The following is a 16,037-nucleotide window of genomic DNA, read 5'->3' as shown; positions in this document are numbered from 1 at the left end:
TCAGATAATTATTTTTTGGATATGCTTTTTGCTCGGTGCTTATTCCTGTCAGAGGCCGACACTTGTCCTCTCACAGTCTACCTGTCAGTCAAAAAGTGTGGTTAGTGGTTGTCTGACATGTTTGACTGTCACTTCTGCTGCTGTGGCATTTTGCAGTTGCTTCTTGTACTGAATATCCTGTCCTTACATTTATTCCAAATAAGCCAATAACAGATATAATCCTCGGGTGTCATTAAAATGTACTGTTTCATAATTGTAGGGAGAAAAAAAACATTCCCCTGAAAAATAGGCAAACTGTGTTCTTATAGTTTGGTTCGTCTGATACTCATTTCCATTCTGATTTTCTGCAATATGGCACTACTTCGAGAAAGGCATCAGAAAATAAAGAAAATACAGGGATTTTTATTACCGATAGGGATGCGCGATGTGCTCTCATTCCAACGGCGTCAAACGCTGCTGTTGTGTGATATGCAGCTGATTTTTCCCAAATTATGCACAGGATATTGTTTGGTGTCTGTGTCAGGATATTGGTCCTTTTTATAGAGCCACACAGAGAGATGGTGGTGGTGCAGAAAGTGGTGGTTTTATCTGTCTGAGCGTTTGAAGTCCTTTAATATTTTAATACTGATTTTGATTCTCTGTCTTTTTACATTAGCATGATTTTGCTAGTAGCACGTCTCCGTTGTGTGACCCTGTGTTTTGATTCATGAAGTCATTATTATCCTTTTATGTTAACTTTTAGTTTTATTGTTCAGGGTCTTGTCTAGTTGTGGACGCACTTTATTTTATTTACTGTTCTAGTTTTAGTTAAGTTTAGTTTAACTTTTAGGCGTTCTGTTTTGAGTTTGTTGCTCCTCATGTTTCCTCCTCTCTGTTTCTATTATGTGTATTTGTTCTGTTGTGCTTATTTCTCTTTGTCTTCAGATTAGCTCTCTGTGCTTAGGACTCATGTTTTGGTTACTTCCTATTTTTACTTTGAAGGTCCTGTGTTAGTTCTGGTTTCTGATTTTCCTTACAGTCTTCGTCTGTGTCTCGGTACCCTCTTGTTGGTCATTACCTAATGAACTGTCTGGGTATAGTCTTATATTCCTGTCAGTCTTTGTCACAGCCTTTGCTATCTTTGCTGTGTGTCTTCTCCCTGTTTAGTCATGTGTAACGCTTTGCTCCAAGTGATTTTTGAATTATTGTTTATATATTACCAAAAAACAAATGCAGGACCATCTTGTGTCCTCATTCTTAAGCTCCACATCCTGTGACACTTTAGCCCTGCACATAAAAGAATGACATTTAAATCACAGATAGAGGGGCAGTTACAAAAGTCAACAACTGGACTCATTGTTGTTTCTCAATCTGAAGCCAGTGTTGCTTTATTTAATTTGCTCATTATAACGTTAGCTAGTTTAAAATTGGAGAAGAGTGAACAGCCGGATTGGTGCCACGTCTGCAGTGATGGAGGTGCTCTGTTGGTCTATTGTGGTAAAGAATGAGCTGGGCATGAAGGCAAAGCGGTCCATTTGCTGTTCACTATATGCGCCTCCCCTCACCTGTGGCAAGAAGCTGTGGATAGTGACCGAAAGAATAGGATCAACAACACAAGAGGTGGAAATGAGCTTTCTCAGAAGGATGTCTGGGCTCAGCCTTAGAGATCATGCCAGGAGCTTAGTCAACTAGTACAGCCTCTACTCTACTGGACTGAAAAGAGCCTGTTGAGGTGATTTGGGGATCTAATTAGGGCAACTCCTGGATGCCTATTAGCTGAAGTGTTTCAAGCATCTCCAACTGGGATGATACACTGGGGCATCCGCAGAACATGCTGGGGAGATTATGCCTCTCAGCTAGTTTAGTCCGGAAGCTGGAAGAGCTGAATGAGGTGGAGAGGGAGTGTGGGCATTTCAGCTTTGACTGAAGACCCAGATAAATGGAAACAGGGCAGGGTTGTCCATGGTGGGCTTGGCAAGATTTTATGTAGGTCTCAAGTGTGGCAGACATGAAAACACTACTGTATTAGTACATATGCTCACAGATTCAGCTCTGCTGTTAACGCCAGAAATTCAAACTAAACCTTTCTGAAATGTAACCCTGAGCAACATAGCAGACCCACTACAAACAACAACAAAACACTTTTGGTGCATTTTCCCTGTCTGCCCTTCAATCATACGTTGGCTGTCTCAGACGTGTTTATAAAATGCAGTGAAAGGATATTTGCCCTCTTCTTGATTTCTTAGTTTGTTCCATATTTGTTACTCTAAAATGTTTTAGCTCACCAAACAAATTTCAATATTAGACAAAGTGATGATTTCATTTATTAAGGGAGAAAATCTATCCAAACCTGCCTCATAAAGCCATTTCTAAGGCTTTGGGACTGTGAACCACAGCGAGAGTCATTATCCACAAATGGGGAAAGCTTGGAACAGCGGTGAAGCTTCCCACGTGTGGCCAGCCTACCAAAATTACTCCATCAATGGCTCATCCAGGAGGTCAGAAAAGAACAAAAAACAACATCTTAAGAACTGCAGGCCTTACTTTTCTCAGTTAAGGTCAGAGTTTATGATTCAATAATAAAGAGACTGGGGAAAAAAAGAACTGAAAGGCTTGTTTCATACTTTCCAAAAAACATCTTGACGATCCTCAAGAGTTTTGGGGAAATACTCTGTACACTAACCAGACAAAAGCTGAACTTTTCAATTGAACTTTTCATAAAAGGAACATCACACCAACATTTAAACATAACGGTGGCAGTGTGATTGTCTGTCGCTGCTTTGCTGCTTCAGGACGACTTGCTGTAATTGATAAAACCATGAATTCTGTCCTCTACCAGATAATCCTGAAGAACAATGTTTGACCATCAGTTCACGGCCTGAAGCACAAACGCACTTGGGTTATGCAGTAAGAGAAAATTCACAATAAGTCCACCTCTGAATGACTCAAAGAAATTAAACAAAATCAAGTTTCTGGAGTGGCCTAGCCAAAGTAAGGACAAATCCAATTGCGATGCTTTTGCACGACCTTAAACGGGACGATTTTGGTTGAAAACATTGAAACAATTCTCCAAAGAAAAGTGGGCTAAAATTTCTCCACACTGATGTGAAAGATGCATTGGCAGTTAATAACTGATTGCAGTTTTTGCTGCCAACGGTGGCACAACCAATTAGGTTTATTTAGGTGAGTCAAAATTACTTTTTCAATCTTTCTGAATAAATAAAATCATCATTTAAAAACTGCTTTTTCTATTTACTCAGGTTATTTTTGTCTAATATTAAAAACTGCTTGATGATCTGAAAAATGTAAGTGTGACAGTTATGCAAAAATACTGGCAACCGCCCATGCTTCCCCTCAGCCTCTATCAAACACACATGTGAGGTCAAGAGCACTGAGGTTCAAACTCATCCAAGACTGTTAGTAGATGCACCTATGATATCAATTTAAAGCTCGTACGTCACCTTAATCTTGAGTTATCGCATTCAAAACGTTTTGAATCCAGGAAGCGGACAAATACTTTCTTTTACTTGCACTGCAGATGAGTTGAATCTAATTTTACCCTCATCCTAAACCGTTACGGTTAATCCCTTTTTTTATATGTCCAATTTTTCAATCACACAACAGTTATGGAGTATTTATCGTGCTAATAATGCAAAATGTGATTTTTACAAATGAAAACAATGTAAAGTCAAATCAGTTTATAATTCTAGGCTTTGTGAGCTTCGGTAATCCCCTCATTATTTGCTTGTTTCACTCTGGACTGCCACACTGACCTCAGGCAACTGTTCTCCTCTCTCGAGTGCGTCCCGCAGGTAGCGCCCCCTATCGTTGTTAGACTGCAGCTCGCTGCAGAGCAGGTCACCCAGCGTGACGCGACGCAGGCCGAACCTCTCCTCCATCCGCTCACACTGCAGAGCCTTACCTGAGCCTGGACCACCTGAGACAGAAACACAGAGAAACAAGCGGAAATAAGGCCATATCGTCACGGTCGAGTGATCACTGAGACTAACCTCCTGTGAGAAGAGGATGACGAGGAGGAAATTGAAAGATGACAGAAGAATATAAAGGAGGGAGATGATAGGAAATGGACGATGAGTGTTTGTGTGTGTGTGTCCGAAAGAAGGTACAGTTAAAGAACAAAGAGAAACAGATAAAAAACAGATAAAAATAAAAAAAAAATCAATTAAATTACATTTATTAAGAAGGAAAATGGAAGGTAAAATTGTTTCTGCATTTTTCTGTGAAGTCTTCTAGGAGTGGTTTTTCACTGACTTTGCTGTTAGCATCGCAATAACATTTAAGCTGCATAATAAAAGAAAGATCATCTGTATGCCGTCCTCATTAAGACAGGGGTTTGTGCAGAAATAAGTTTGCAATTTGCAGAGTGATGCAGAGGTAATATAACAATTACTTTCCACAAGGAGTAAATAAGGAAAGCACTGCATACTTTTAAAAAAGTAAAGAGTAATGTGGAGGGATTAAAAAGGCAGAATGAACATACAAAGCATCATATTCAGAGAAAGATAAATCAAAGTGGGAATTAAACCTTTTTTTTTCTAACCAACCAGCTTTCATTAAGTAATTACGATTTAGCTGCTTTCACTTCTTAAGGTCAGAATATATACCGGCACTTTCTGTGTTTGATAGCTTGCTGTGATGCTCGCAGGTGTTGTTGCAAGTATAATTGTATAACGTGGCCGTGAAACTGTGTGAAGCAGTCATTTATCAGCGCTAGCCTTGAGCCTAGTAATAAAACTCAGGATGCGCTTCATATTCATCATTATTCAACTCGAGTTGAATTCAAAAACAAGTGCGCTCATCACCATTTCCTTACGGAGCACGGACAGATATGAGCGAGGTGAGGCTCGCACGGTGGGGAACGACTGAAATCAGAGAGCTCCCTAAAGAAATCAAGGAGGAAGGGCTAGGGATTCATTCAGAACATAAACACCGCCTTCGTTTATTTAGCCAGGCTCCATACGCTGCACAGACACCTCCACCAGGATGTAAAATAATGACCCAGAAATCCTTCGGAAGCTTGTTAGTGGCTCTTCTAGTTAGTTCGTCTTGCAAGTCAAACCCCTGTGAACTGTCTGAGTGTGAAGACGGTTTCATCACTGAGAACATCATCTAGATGAACCCAGTTTAAAGGTCACAGCTTTGGGAAGTGTTTTACTTTCCTTCTTACTTTAACTTCATTTTCTCAGTAGGTGTCACAGTGTGCACTGCAGCCATGTTAAACATTTCCATGCTTTTAGGGTGCAAACAGCTTGCATAAATGAAAATGTCCTCAGATATATTCCAGCACTAAAAATGGGCAGCAGGAAATGAGTGTGATAACATAATGTGGTGTGGATTTGATAGAACACAGGAGAATCATAAAGATTCACACTTTTTTTTTTTATCCATATAATCTAAACCTAAACAGAAACATAAAAAAAAAAAAACATGAGTAAAGAATGAATTTGCAGCTTTGGCATGTTTGAATTCTGCTTCTGGTTTCTCTGCTAACGCTCAGTTTGGTAGAGGCTGAGATTTGAGATGCCCAAACCATCCTACCATGTGTGAACAGCACTGTCACAGCGGCGTCCGCGGTAAGAGCCAAAGTGACAGATGGAATAAATTAGAGAGACAGAGATGGAAGCAGACAGAGATGAAAACGATGAGCACAAAACAAGACAGATACAGCCCTGCTAAATAATGTTTCCTTAAAGCATTAATAGGTAATGTTAAGAAACTTTATCAGTTTACATGAAAAATGGACTGGGAGTGCAGATTTTTTCCTCAAAATGTTGACATGATTTATCTGTTATCTGGTGATGATTACTGAGAATGAAAAATGTTCTTGCATCATTTTAATCATTCGACAAAAATCTACACATTGTGTTTCACAATGAGCAAAGATGACAAACCAACACAATCCTCTGGAATTTATATTCTGTATGTGTTAAATTACATGCACTACCAGCCAAACGTTTGGACACACCTTCTCATTTAGTGGTTTTTCTTTATTTTTACTACATTGTAGATACTGAAGACATCAAATATATGAAGGAATATATATGGAAATACGTAGCAAATAAAAAATTAATAAATAACTCAAAAAATATGTATTATAATTCCTCAAAGTAGCCACTCTTTGCTTTGTTGGAAGTGCTGCAAACCTTGGCCTTCTCTCAGTGAGCTTCATGATGTTGTAAGAGAAATGACATCTCCATTATTACTTTAGGAACTGGAGGTCAGTCAGTCCGGAAAATTGTCAAAACTTTAAATGTGTCCCCAATTGCAGTCGCAAAAACCATCAAACGCTACGACAAAACTGGCTCACAAGAGGACCGCCCCAGGAAAGGAAGACCAAGAGTCACCTCTGCTGCTGAGGATAAATTCATCCAAGCCGCCTCAGAAATCAATTTAACAGCACCTCAGATTAGAGCTCAGATAAATGCGACACAGAGTTCCAGTAGCAGACACGTGTCTACATGAACTGTTCAGAGGAGACTGCGCGAATCGGGCCTTTATGGTCAAACAGCTGCTAAGAAACCACAGCTGAGGAAAAGCAACAAGGAGAAGAAATTTGTTTGGGCCAAAAAACCACAAAGAATGTTGTAAGGGCTATTTGACTAAGAAGGAGAGTGACGGAGTGCTGCACCAGATGGCCTGGCCTCCACAGTCACCTGACCTAAACCCAGTCGAGATGGTTTGGGATGCTCAACAAGTGCTCAGCATCTGTTGGAAAACCATTTCAGGCGATGGCCTCATGAAGCTCATCGAGAGAATGCCAAGAGGTGCAAAGTGGTAATCAAAACAAAGGGTGGCTATTTTTTAAGAATCTAAAATATAAAACATGTTTTGAGTTATTTCACACTTTTTTGTTTACTACATAATTCCATAAGTGTTCATTCATAGTTCTGATGCCTTTAGTGAGAATCTACAATGCCATGAAAATAGACACCATTAAATGAGAAGGTGTCTAAACTTTTGACTGGTAGTGTATGTTATCAATTAATCTTCTGTGCCTTGCTGATTACCTGACTGACTGTTTAATCAGCTGATTCTCTAATTAAGCCCGTAAATCCTTAAGGGGGAAAAAAAAAAGATATCATTAGAAATTTCTTCATTAGCTTCAGCAGGGTGGTTTCTGCTTGTTAATGGCATCCTCTAACACCATAACACTCGTTTCCAGCCAGCCCCACTAAGTGCAAAATTACCACTGTTGCATCACACACTACCAGCAGGTTTTTCACTTTTTAAATGCAAGTCTGATTACAAGGGCAAATGGTAATTTTCCACAGAGAGGGGAAATTACAAAAAGAGAGAGATGGAAGTCAGAGAGCATGGTGGAATAAGACAAAAAGATAGAAATGGAGGGAAAATGGCTTAAGTAAAAGCTCACATTAGTATTTCACTGCTTTTTCTCCCCCCTGTAGCACTTCTGCAGAACACTTTTGGATGGGTAACCCGATGCAGCAGATGGTTTGTTACACCGAACCATCTGGAAAGTAGTTCTTAGAAATTGTTCGCCAAAAAGCCAGGCACTTTTTCAAATATTCGTAACAGATCATTGGGTCTCACCATCTAACTTAGCGCTCACTTCAGACAATCACAGGAATGATCTATAGAATTTAAAGAGCACCAAAGAGGAAAAAAGTCAAGCTGCAAACTGAGGAGCTTTGAAAGTTGGCGAGCAGTCAGTGCAGCGATGTATGTAGCATGTAGCTGGCAGATTCTTACCATCTATATAAGAAAAATTTGTATTTTAAAGGGACCCACTTCCAAAAATACTTGGCAGGTGATCAGATGAACCATTTGTCACAAGAATGATTTTTAAGTCACAAGTTACCAATGCAAGGCAGTTGGTGAGGCAAATCCACATTAAACTTGAAGGCAGCTTGGAGATTTTGCTAACTTACAGAAGGTGTATCTGTACCCAAATGTACTGGATTCTTTTACCTGTCGGCCAAGTTTGATGATAGTTTTTATTCAATCCTGTTGTCAAAGAGGAAAAACAGTCTCCTCTCCTGACTTTTAATTAACAAAATGTAAGTGCCTTCATTAATGACTTTTATCTTTTTGTTTGCTGTATTCTGCCTCCTTTTATTGCTTCTCAAGTGTTTAATTCTTAGCAGCATGTGCAGGTGGACAGGTTTAGCATCAATATAAACAAAAGGCCGAATTATACAGAAGACCAAAAGTTCAAACCTGACCTGATGTGTACTCTTAGAAAAGGACACCCATGTTTTCCACACAGACTCTTAACAGATGACATTGCATGTTGGATCAAAATCTGACAATGCTTTTCTACATTCATAATTCCATCACTTTTGATAACATCACCAACGCCACTGGCTGAAATGGAGCCCCAAACCATGACAGAGCCTCCACCTTGTTTTACAGATGGCTGTAGACACCCACTGCTGTACCTCTCTCTCCTCCTCTGTACATACTGATGAGCACTTCAACCAATGAATCATCACTCCATCACACCTGTTGCCACTGATTTTTCAGTCCAGTTCTTGTGTCACCTGACACATCTCAGTCTTTTCTCTTTGTTTCACTTAAGAATGGCTTCTTGAAAGCCATGCTCCCACCAAGACCATATCTTTGAGGCTTCAGTGAACAGTAGATGGATCAACTTAAGGATCAGATAAATCTCTCAGGTTCTGTGTCTTTTAAAAATAAATCTGAAGGACATGACTTTCAGATTCTGTTAATCTGCTGTCAGTTCTTTTTAGGCCTGCCATCGGTTCTTATTTCCTGGACTTGTCGAGTTTCCTCCGATTATTTTTATTTATTTATTTTTTTTTAAGATCCACGGCACACTGTGCTGAGTTATGCCAAGTTTTCAGGTAAAAGCTCTTTGGGAATCACCTGGTTGGTGCAAAAATACTATTTTATGCCTGTCAAACTGTTATCTTTGTAATTTTTCAGCACTTGTTCATCCCTTCAGTTAGGTAGGATGATTCACTTCTTCAATGATTTTAAGAAACTGTGGCTCCTTGGAAGAAAATTATGAAGAAATGTGGAGCGGCTCTAGACTTATGCACAGCACTGTATATTTAGCTAATTTAGCTAATTAATAACACTAGTATTATACTATTATATAACTAATTTAGAACAAAGGAAACATGAGATGTGAAGCATAAATATGTCCAGCAAATGGCAGATATTGGAATTGGTGTAATTACAATTTTCCCCCATCTTATTTCTTAAATTACACATAATTTCTTAACTTCCAGCTCTATATTGTTATTCCTCGACTCCCTCTGCCCCCTTTTGGTGTACCGTCTCTTTAAGAAAACTTGGCTGCCCCTTGAAGTGACTTCATATGGGAAAAAAACAGAAACCGCCCAGCACTGTTAGCTTTTGGCCCAATGGGTTTACCTGTACATACACTAACCTCTATATTTAAGATTTTATCTATTTTCAAATGAGCATCCAACACTGCAGCACAGAATGTGAGTGAAATTAAGGAAAAGCTTGATATGCTCACTGTAAAGACACTCTGGTGCTGTCATCATGATTTCTGAGAATAGGGAGATAGCCTTTTTTTTAGCCCCTAATAAGTCTGAGAGATAACCTGTATCTCCCCTGAAGCAGCAGCAGCTTCATTGAAGCTGGATGATAAAAGGAGGAGACGGGGATGGTGAAAGGCTACAACACTTTCATGTAGAACTGAGGAGTCATCAAGCTGCGTCACGCAGTCTTGAGTCAGTATTTTCAAAGTTGGAATGACATCTGACGGGGCAGGAAAGAAAACCTTTCGTCCCTGCAGTTGTTTCTTGAAGGGAAGTGCTGGACAACTTGGGTGTTTGAAAGCACTCTTTAAAAACCTACAACTGCTGAAAATACAGCAGAATAAATCGGTTAATATTATTAATGACAAAACATTATGGGGACCAATTAAAGTAATATGCAGCTCTATGATTTTCTTCTTCTCTTCTCTGTGGTAGCTTTGCATGATTTGACCATGTTAAATATGAGCATCCATGACTGTAGCAGCATTTAATGACAGAACATAATTAAAAAAACACATTATAGACCATTTTAAAGTCATATAAGCATCTTAAGCTTGATGGTTTTCCGTTTAGGTTAATTAATTGAATGCCCCTAACCCTCTCAACAAAGAGCAGTTTGTTAAAAGGCTTAGTGGTTTTATGAAAATATACTTTATTTTTATTTATATAGTTTATTAACTCACTGACTGCCAGTCACACTAGATAAAAAATAGGATGGTGTTTGGTGGTGATGGTGGTTTCCCAATGATTGCACTGAATTTCTTTTCATTTGGCAACTGTTTGCAGTTGCAAATTAGAGGAACTAATTGCAAGGAGATTACAATTGTCCAACTCAGCAGAGCCGCTTCTAAAAAAACTGCAGATTCAGGGATCAGTTCCAACAACGTTATTCTGCCAAGGTGTGGAAGAAGACCCAAACTGTCACCCTGTCACTAAGGCTCAAGCCTGCCATGAACTGGAACCTGCTGCAACACTGACATCACTCTCCACAATGAAGTAAGCTTTAAATTTCCATGAACTGAGAGAGGAATAAAGACGAGGCTTTCAAACCCACAGTAAGTAACAATGAATCTAACAAATGAAAGTGATCACTTGTACTGATGCTCTGATGCTTACAGAGTAATTCAGCATTTTTCAGCTCATTTTTCCAGCCCACATCTTACTGATGTGGTCCAGAAACAACTGGAAAAATAAATCGGAGTTCCTATATTGCAGAAAAGTCTCCTGGAAAGGTTGATGGACGATTTCCCTCGCAGACAGTGCTGTTTTATTTTCATATCAGCGTGTTCTTTTTAAAAAAAATAAAGTAAAAAACAAACAAAAAATGAAACATGTCAGCTGCCTTTCATACATACATGACGTGCTCATATTCATAAGGGTTCACAGAGCTCCTGCTACTTTGCTTGACACAACACTATGAGCAACCTGCCGGCAGAACAGTGGGTGGTAAAAGATATGAGAGAGATCAGACAAGAACAGTGAAGGTTTTATTCAACAGCTGCCAGCCAGAAGAAAGTTGTGAGGCTGTGTAAAATGTAAATATAAACAGAAGGCAGTGATTTGCAAATGATTTAAATTCTAGAATTCTTTAAAAATGAAATCTAGACCTAAAAAAAAAAACAGCATTTCAAAGATGTTTTTCTTTCTTATAAAAAACATGTGCTCATTTTGAACTTATCCTTGTGATGATCATGAAAACGGGGAAATTAGTCGATTTCTCAGTGTGCTGCATCACCTCTTCTTTTAAGATGTCTATGCTGTTAAACTGAATTTAATACATAGTTCAGTATCTGTCTATCTGGGAACTGAGGACTTCAGCTCCTGTGAGTGTGTCTTTCACACTACTAAATAAATGATTTCAGCTGCTCAACAGTTCGAGGCTTCCATTGTGATAGCTTTTGTTTCAAAATGCACCAACTGTGGACGGTGTGCGACATGTCATAGGCTTCTGTAAGGGCCAATGCTGTGAAATACTTGCAGAATGTGGTTCAGCAATGTGCTAATAAAGAGAAGCAAATAATAGAAATAAGAAGGATGCAAAACAGACACTGTCTGGATGGCAGTAAACTAAAAACTGTATATATCGTTCAGCATTAATGATGCCTTCACGAATTTGTGACAGATGCTTCTGAACTGTGTTTATAGCACATCAGATGGTTTTTCTCTTCTTTTTGCTAGTGTGCTCCTCTTTAGATGATCAAGGCATAGACGCCATTGACTGTCCCTCAAGTTCTGTAGACATGAAGTATACAGACCAGCTCTGGGATGTCAAGCATTGGTGCAAGGGAAGCTGCCAAATAGTGCCACAGACTCTCCTCTGCCCCCGACCCCTCCCTGAGGTTTCTTCCTGTTAGCAAGCACTGTCGCCAAGTGCTTGCTCAAAGAGGGCCGTTTGATTGTTACCTCACAGCTAAAGACTGTGATTTGGTACTAAAAATATAACATAATTGAATTATGTGAGCTCTCAGGAGCTCACTGATCCGCTGATCTGCGTCTGTGAAAAGATCCTCCAGGATACCATCCACTGTCTCAACAGTCACATCCAAGAAGTGACAATGATCATAAAGGAAAACTAGAGAAAAATCAGTCATAAGGGCATCACAATCAATCACAGTGCAATGTCCTGTTGACACTGATCTGCAAAACCATTCACTTTTTGGGGGTTGCCTTGTTATCATGTTGACTTGCACCAAGACAGGCAGTCGTTTCTGTTTTCTAACTGGATAGATTGATATCCCTGACGTCTTACTGGCTTTATAGTGTGTCCATGCAGTCTGTCACAGAGTAATGACGGATGCTCATTTCATCTGCAATAATGTTACTTATTAACCTATTTAGTCTTTTGCTGTTCCTACTCCAGCTTTTGTTTGAGATGTGCTGCTGGCATCAAATTAAAATGGCAAAAATACAAAAAAACAAACAAAAAACCCAATTACTCAGTTTTCAAATTTTCCCTTTTTATTCTGTTTTTAAATACGTTAACTTCTGTTTTAATAAATTCGACTTTCTATTTTATTTTCCTGACAGCACAGTCGCAGATTGTTATAAATGGAGTGAAATCCTAAATGTTATCTTGATTGGCTGACCTCTCATTATACGGTATAAAATTTGTTCGGGAGACACATCTGAGTGTAGGTGACAGTTGTTGCATTTGTGGGTGACATTTTCCTCCAATTATCTGCTGCTGCTGTGAAAAAGCTTTTGGTCTGGCTCAGCGTCTGTTTTTCAAATCCTCCGACAAACTGGTGTTAATTCAGATCAGTCTGGATTTGTCCTGAGAGTCCATGAAAAGGGATTTTAGCACTGATATATGGGTGTGATAGAGAGCGCGCACACACATACACACTCAGACTACTGATTAAATAACCTTTTGGTGACCGTATCTTTAGTGTTTTTCCACGGTAGCAGGGTTGACGGTGGTTAATGGAGGGTCTGTATGTCCCAGATCTCTAATTAACCTGCACGTCTGTCGTGTCTTCAATTAGCAGACTGAGCCACAGTGCCTCACTGTACTGTCATGGCATACTAATTGATCACAAAAAACTGAAAACCTCTTCCTCTAGGGGCTGGAAGTAACACTGAGCACAAATTGGAAGCAGCAGTGATGCATTTTTCTATTTTGTGACAAATATTACTTAGATGGTGTATATATTTGCACACGAGATTGATCTGAGAGCTGCCTTTAGAGTCACAATGCAGATTCAAGTTAATAAAAAAATACTGACAAAGATATTGGTTGTTCCACATGGAGGAGATTGGCAACTTATAAGCACCATTTCCACTGATTAATGTGATCGTTTTTACTTGTATTAACATTAACTGAATCCGTTAATTGATTAACAACATGGTTAACAGCATCCATCAGATATATTGTCTTTGACACGGATAATATTGGGTTTATATACCTCGTGGTTATAAACCAGATTAAAAAAGAAAAACAGTGAATCCCTACATTTGACAAGCTTAACCTAGTTAATTTTAACCAATTTGTACAGATAATTATTCTGTTTGGTGACAAAATGATATAAACTTCTCTTAGATCTAGTCTATCATGGAAAATAAAATAGTAGAAAAGAAAAATAATGCATGCACTACTTTTTAAAAATGAAATCCATGTAATGCTGCAGAGAGCAGATGAACAGCACACGGAGTCCGGCACAATAAAAAATGCTTCCATAGCACCAAATCACAACAACACGGGCCTTAAAACACTTTAAATTGTAAGATGATGAAGGCATGGACAACGTTATGCTGCCTGTAAAATCATTTAGCATGACCGGTTTGGTGGTGGGTCACCAGAGCGTACAGGGCGCAGAGGGTAATTAACACCACACAAAAAACAATTTCAGCAAAATAGACGAACCTGCTACATCATGTTTTTTTTGCAGTGTTATTTTGGTAATTCATCCCGTTGTCTGTCTCCTGTGTTTTAACTTCTCTTTGTCGTCCTTCTTATTTCCTGATTGTTTCCAAATATGTGTCATTCTTCAAACATATCTAATCTTGTTCACTTTTCTTTCCCCCCTGTTTGTTTCCAGCGTGTCAGCATCTCCCTTTCCGGGCTTCTCGTGCCCCTTTAGATTCTTGGTTTGTTTGTTTTTTTCCCCTTTTTTGTATTTCATGTGCTTTCTGGAGCCAGTTAATGCCTGCTTTTCATTATTTAAACCTGCCTGTCAGTCCTGGATCTGGGTCTTCTCACCATCTGAGAAAATGGCCCCAAGAGTGCAATTATATGCAAATCAGTAACGTTAGACTTCGTGCTTTCCGTCATCATAATTTCTCTGAAAGGAGGACTTATTTAGGCTATGTGTGCCTAATAAATTGCTAAATGTCAAACCGCTGTTGAACTCTAAGTACTGTAGACATGCATCAGTTTAAATGGGTTGTTTTCTACTGACAGACACAAGTAAGATGAAGATATCTGTCATTCCTCCCTAGTCTGACTTGTTTGTGTGTGTGTGTGTGTGTGTGTGTGTGTGTGTGTGTGTGTGTGTGTGTGAGTGAGAGAGAGAGAGAGAGAGAGAGAGAGAGTGTAAATTATTAACTAGCAGCTTGATGAACAATCAGCAGTTGCTCACTATCACCGTGCGTGCCCATGTTGTCAGCTCTTACCCATCATGAAGATGACCTTTGGTTTCTTCTGTTCTGTAGAATAACCTGTCAGAGGGAAGAAAATCACAGTTTAACATGTGGTTCAGAACCACACACCCATATACTTGTGTCTCTAAGGCCCATTTTCTGTCCTCCTAACCTGACCTTGATCATCACAAGTAAACCTCAACACCTTTTTTTTTTTTATTTTTAGGCTTAATTAAAGGTGTCCATAAATATAAAACATGCAATACAGCCGCAGTAATAACAAAACATGTAATGGCACAGTTTATTTAGCTGACGACATCTCTCTCCTGTTGTCTGTTCATCCCCTAAGGGGACTAATTCACGAGCAGAGGAATCGAGCATGTGCAATCGGGGTGAGACTCCCTTTGTGTGTGGCCGATTCGTCTCCTGTGTTTTTCCTCCTTTTGTGATTGGCTGATGGTGTGTGTTCTGTTGTTACACCCTACCACAGAATTTTAAGTAAGCATATATTTGCAGTTTCCCCATGCATTACCCCGGATGCTAAGTAGGAAAGGTTTTGTGAGCAATACTTGTGCACAGAGCTAAAGCGATAAGCCTTTGACTTGTGCGTTTTAATATTTCCTGTTTAGTTTTCCAAGGAAAAACATTTTGTAAACAGCGGCAGTTTGTTTACATGAAACAGAAGCTGTAACCTTCTAACTTTATCACGCAGTAAATACAGGTGTGCTCCGACACACTGCTTTTGCACAGTTTATCAACTGTATGATTTTGGCAATTGCAATGACATCATTCTGGTAAATTCATGCTCCGTGGAGGCACAGCTCACTAATAGTTATAACTCTTGTGGCTGAATCACTGGAAAAAACTGTTAAATCCAAATAGAAAATATCAAGTGGTAGCAAAAATCTTCTTCTTTCATTTGGCACAGGCACATCTGCCTCCATCCTGTCCCTAGCATCTTCTTCTCTCACTAACCCTCTGCAAGTCTCCATGTACTACATCAGTCACTAAATATAAAGTTCCTATTCTCAACCTCCTCTTATTCCTTCCTGTCCTTTCCTCTTGCTGTATCTGAAAAGGCCCCCCCTTTGCCTTTGGCCAGCAGTTCCACCCTGTTTGAAAACAGCACAGGGGGTGGTCGTCCTTAACCCAGTGCCCGAATGATCCGTTACAGAAGTCACATTCCTGATGAGCTGCATGCTTGATTTGGCAAAGATTCCCTTCCTGACGCAACCCTCCTCATTTATCATGAGTACACTGGCGCACGGTTTCCCCATGGCTGGGTTGGTAGCGAGAATCATACCAGTAACATAATAATGAAAATAGTTTGTACTGTTGGATAACGAGATAAACATCAGGTCTAAGTGGCGACAGTGAATCAACAGATGAGCCTCCCCTCGTATTACACAATCAATACTGTTGATGCAGAACAGTGCTGACACACACACACACACACACGGCTGC

General features: G+C 39.5%; 1 protein-coding gene across 1 annotated transcript in view; it reads right to left on the bottom strand.

Moving 5' to 3' along the window:
• ak5 (adenylate kinase 5) overlaps positions 1-16,037 on the bottom strand; it is a 102,982-nt gene that overhangs the window by 19,877 nt on the left and 67,068 nt on the right. Inside the window, exons 10-11 of the mRNA XM_040015506.1 lie at positions 14,607-14,651; positions 3,753-3,916 (exon numbers count right to left, since the gene is read on the bottom strand). Coding sequence (XP_039871440.1) covers positions 3,753-3,916; positions 14,607-14,651 — 209 coding nt within the window. The remainder of the gene's footprint in view (positions 1-3,752; positions 3,917-14,606; positions 14,652-16,037) is intronic.

Source organism: Simochromis diagramma, unplaced genomic scaffold (assembly GCF_900408965.1).
Source record: "Simochromis diagramma unplaced genomic scaffold, fSimDia1.1 OVJJ01000205.1, whole genome shotgun sequence".
Taxonomy (NCBI): domain Eukaryota; kingdom Metazoa; phylum Chordata; class Actinopteri; order Cichliformes; family Cichlidae; genus Simochromis; species Simochromis diagramma.
Note: the sequence above shows the minus strand (reverse complement) of the source record. Positions and strands in the feature narration are given on the sequence as shown.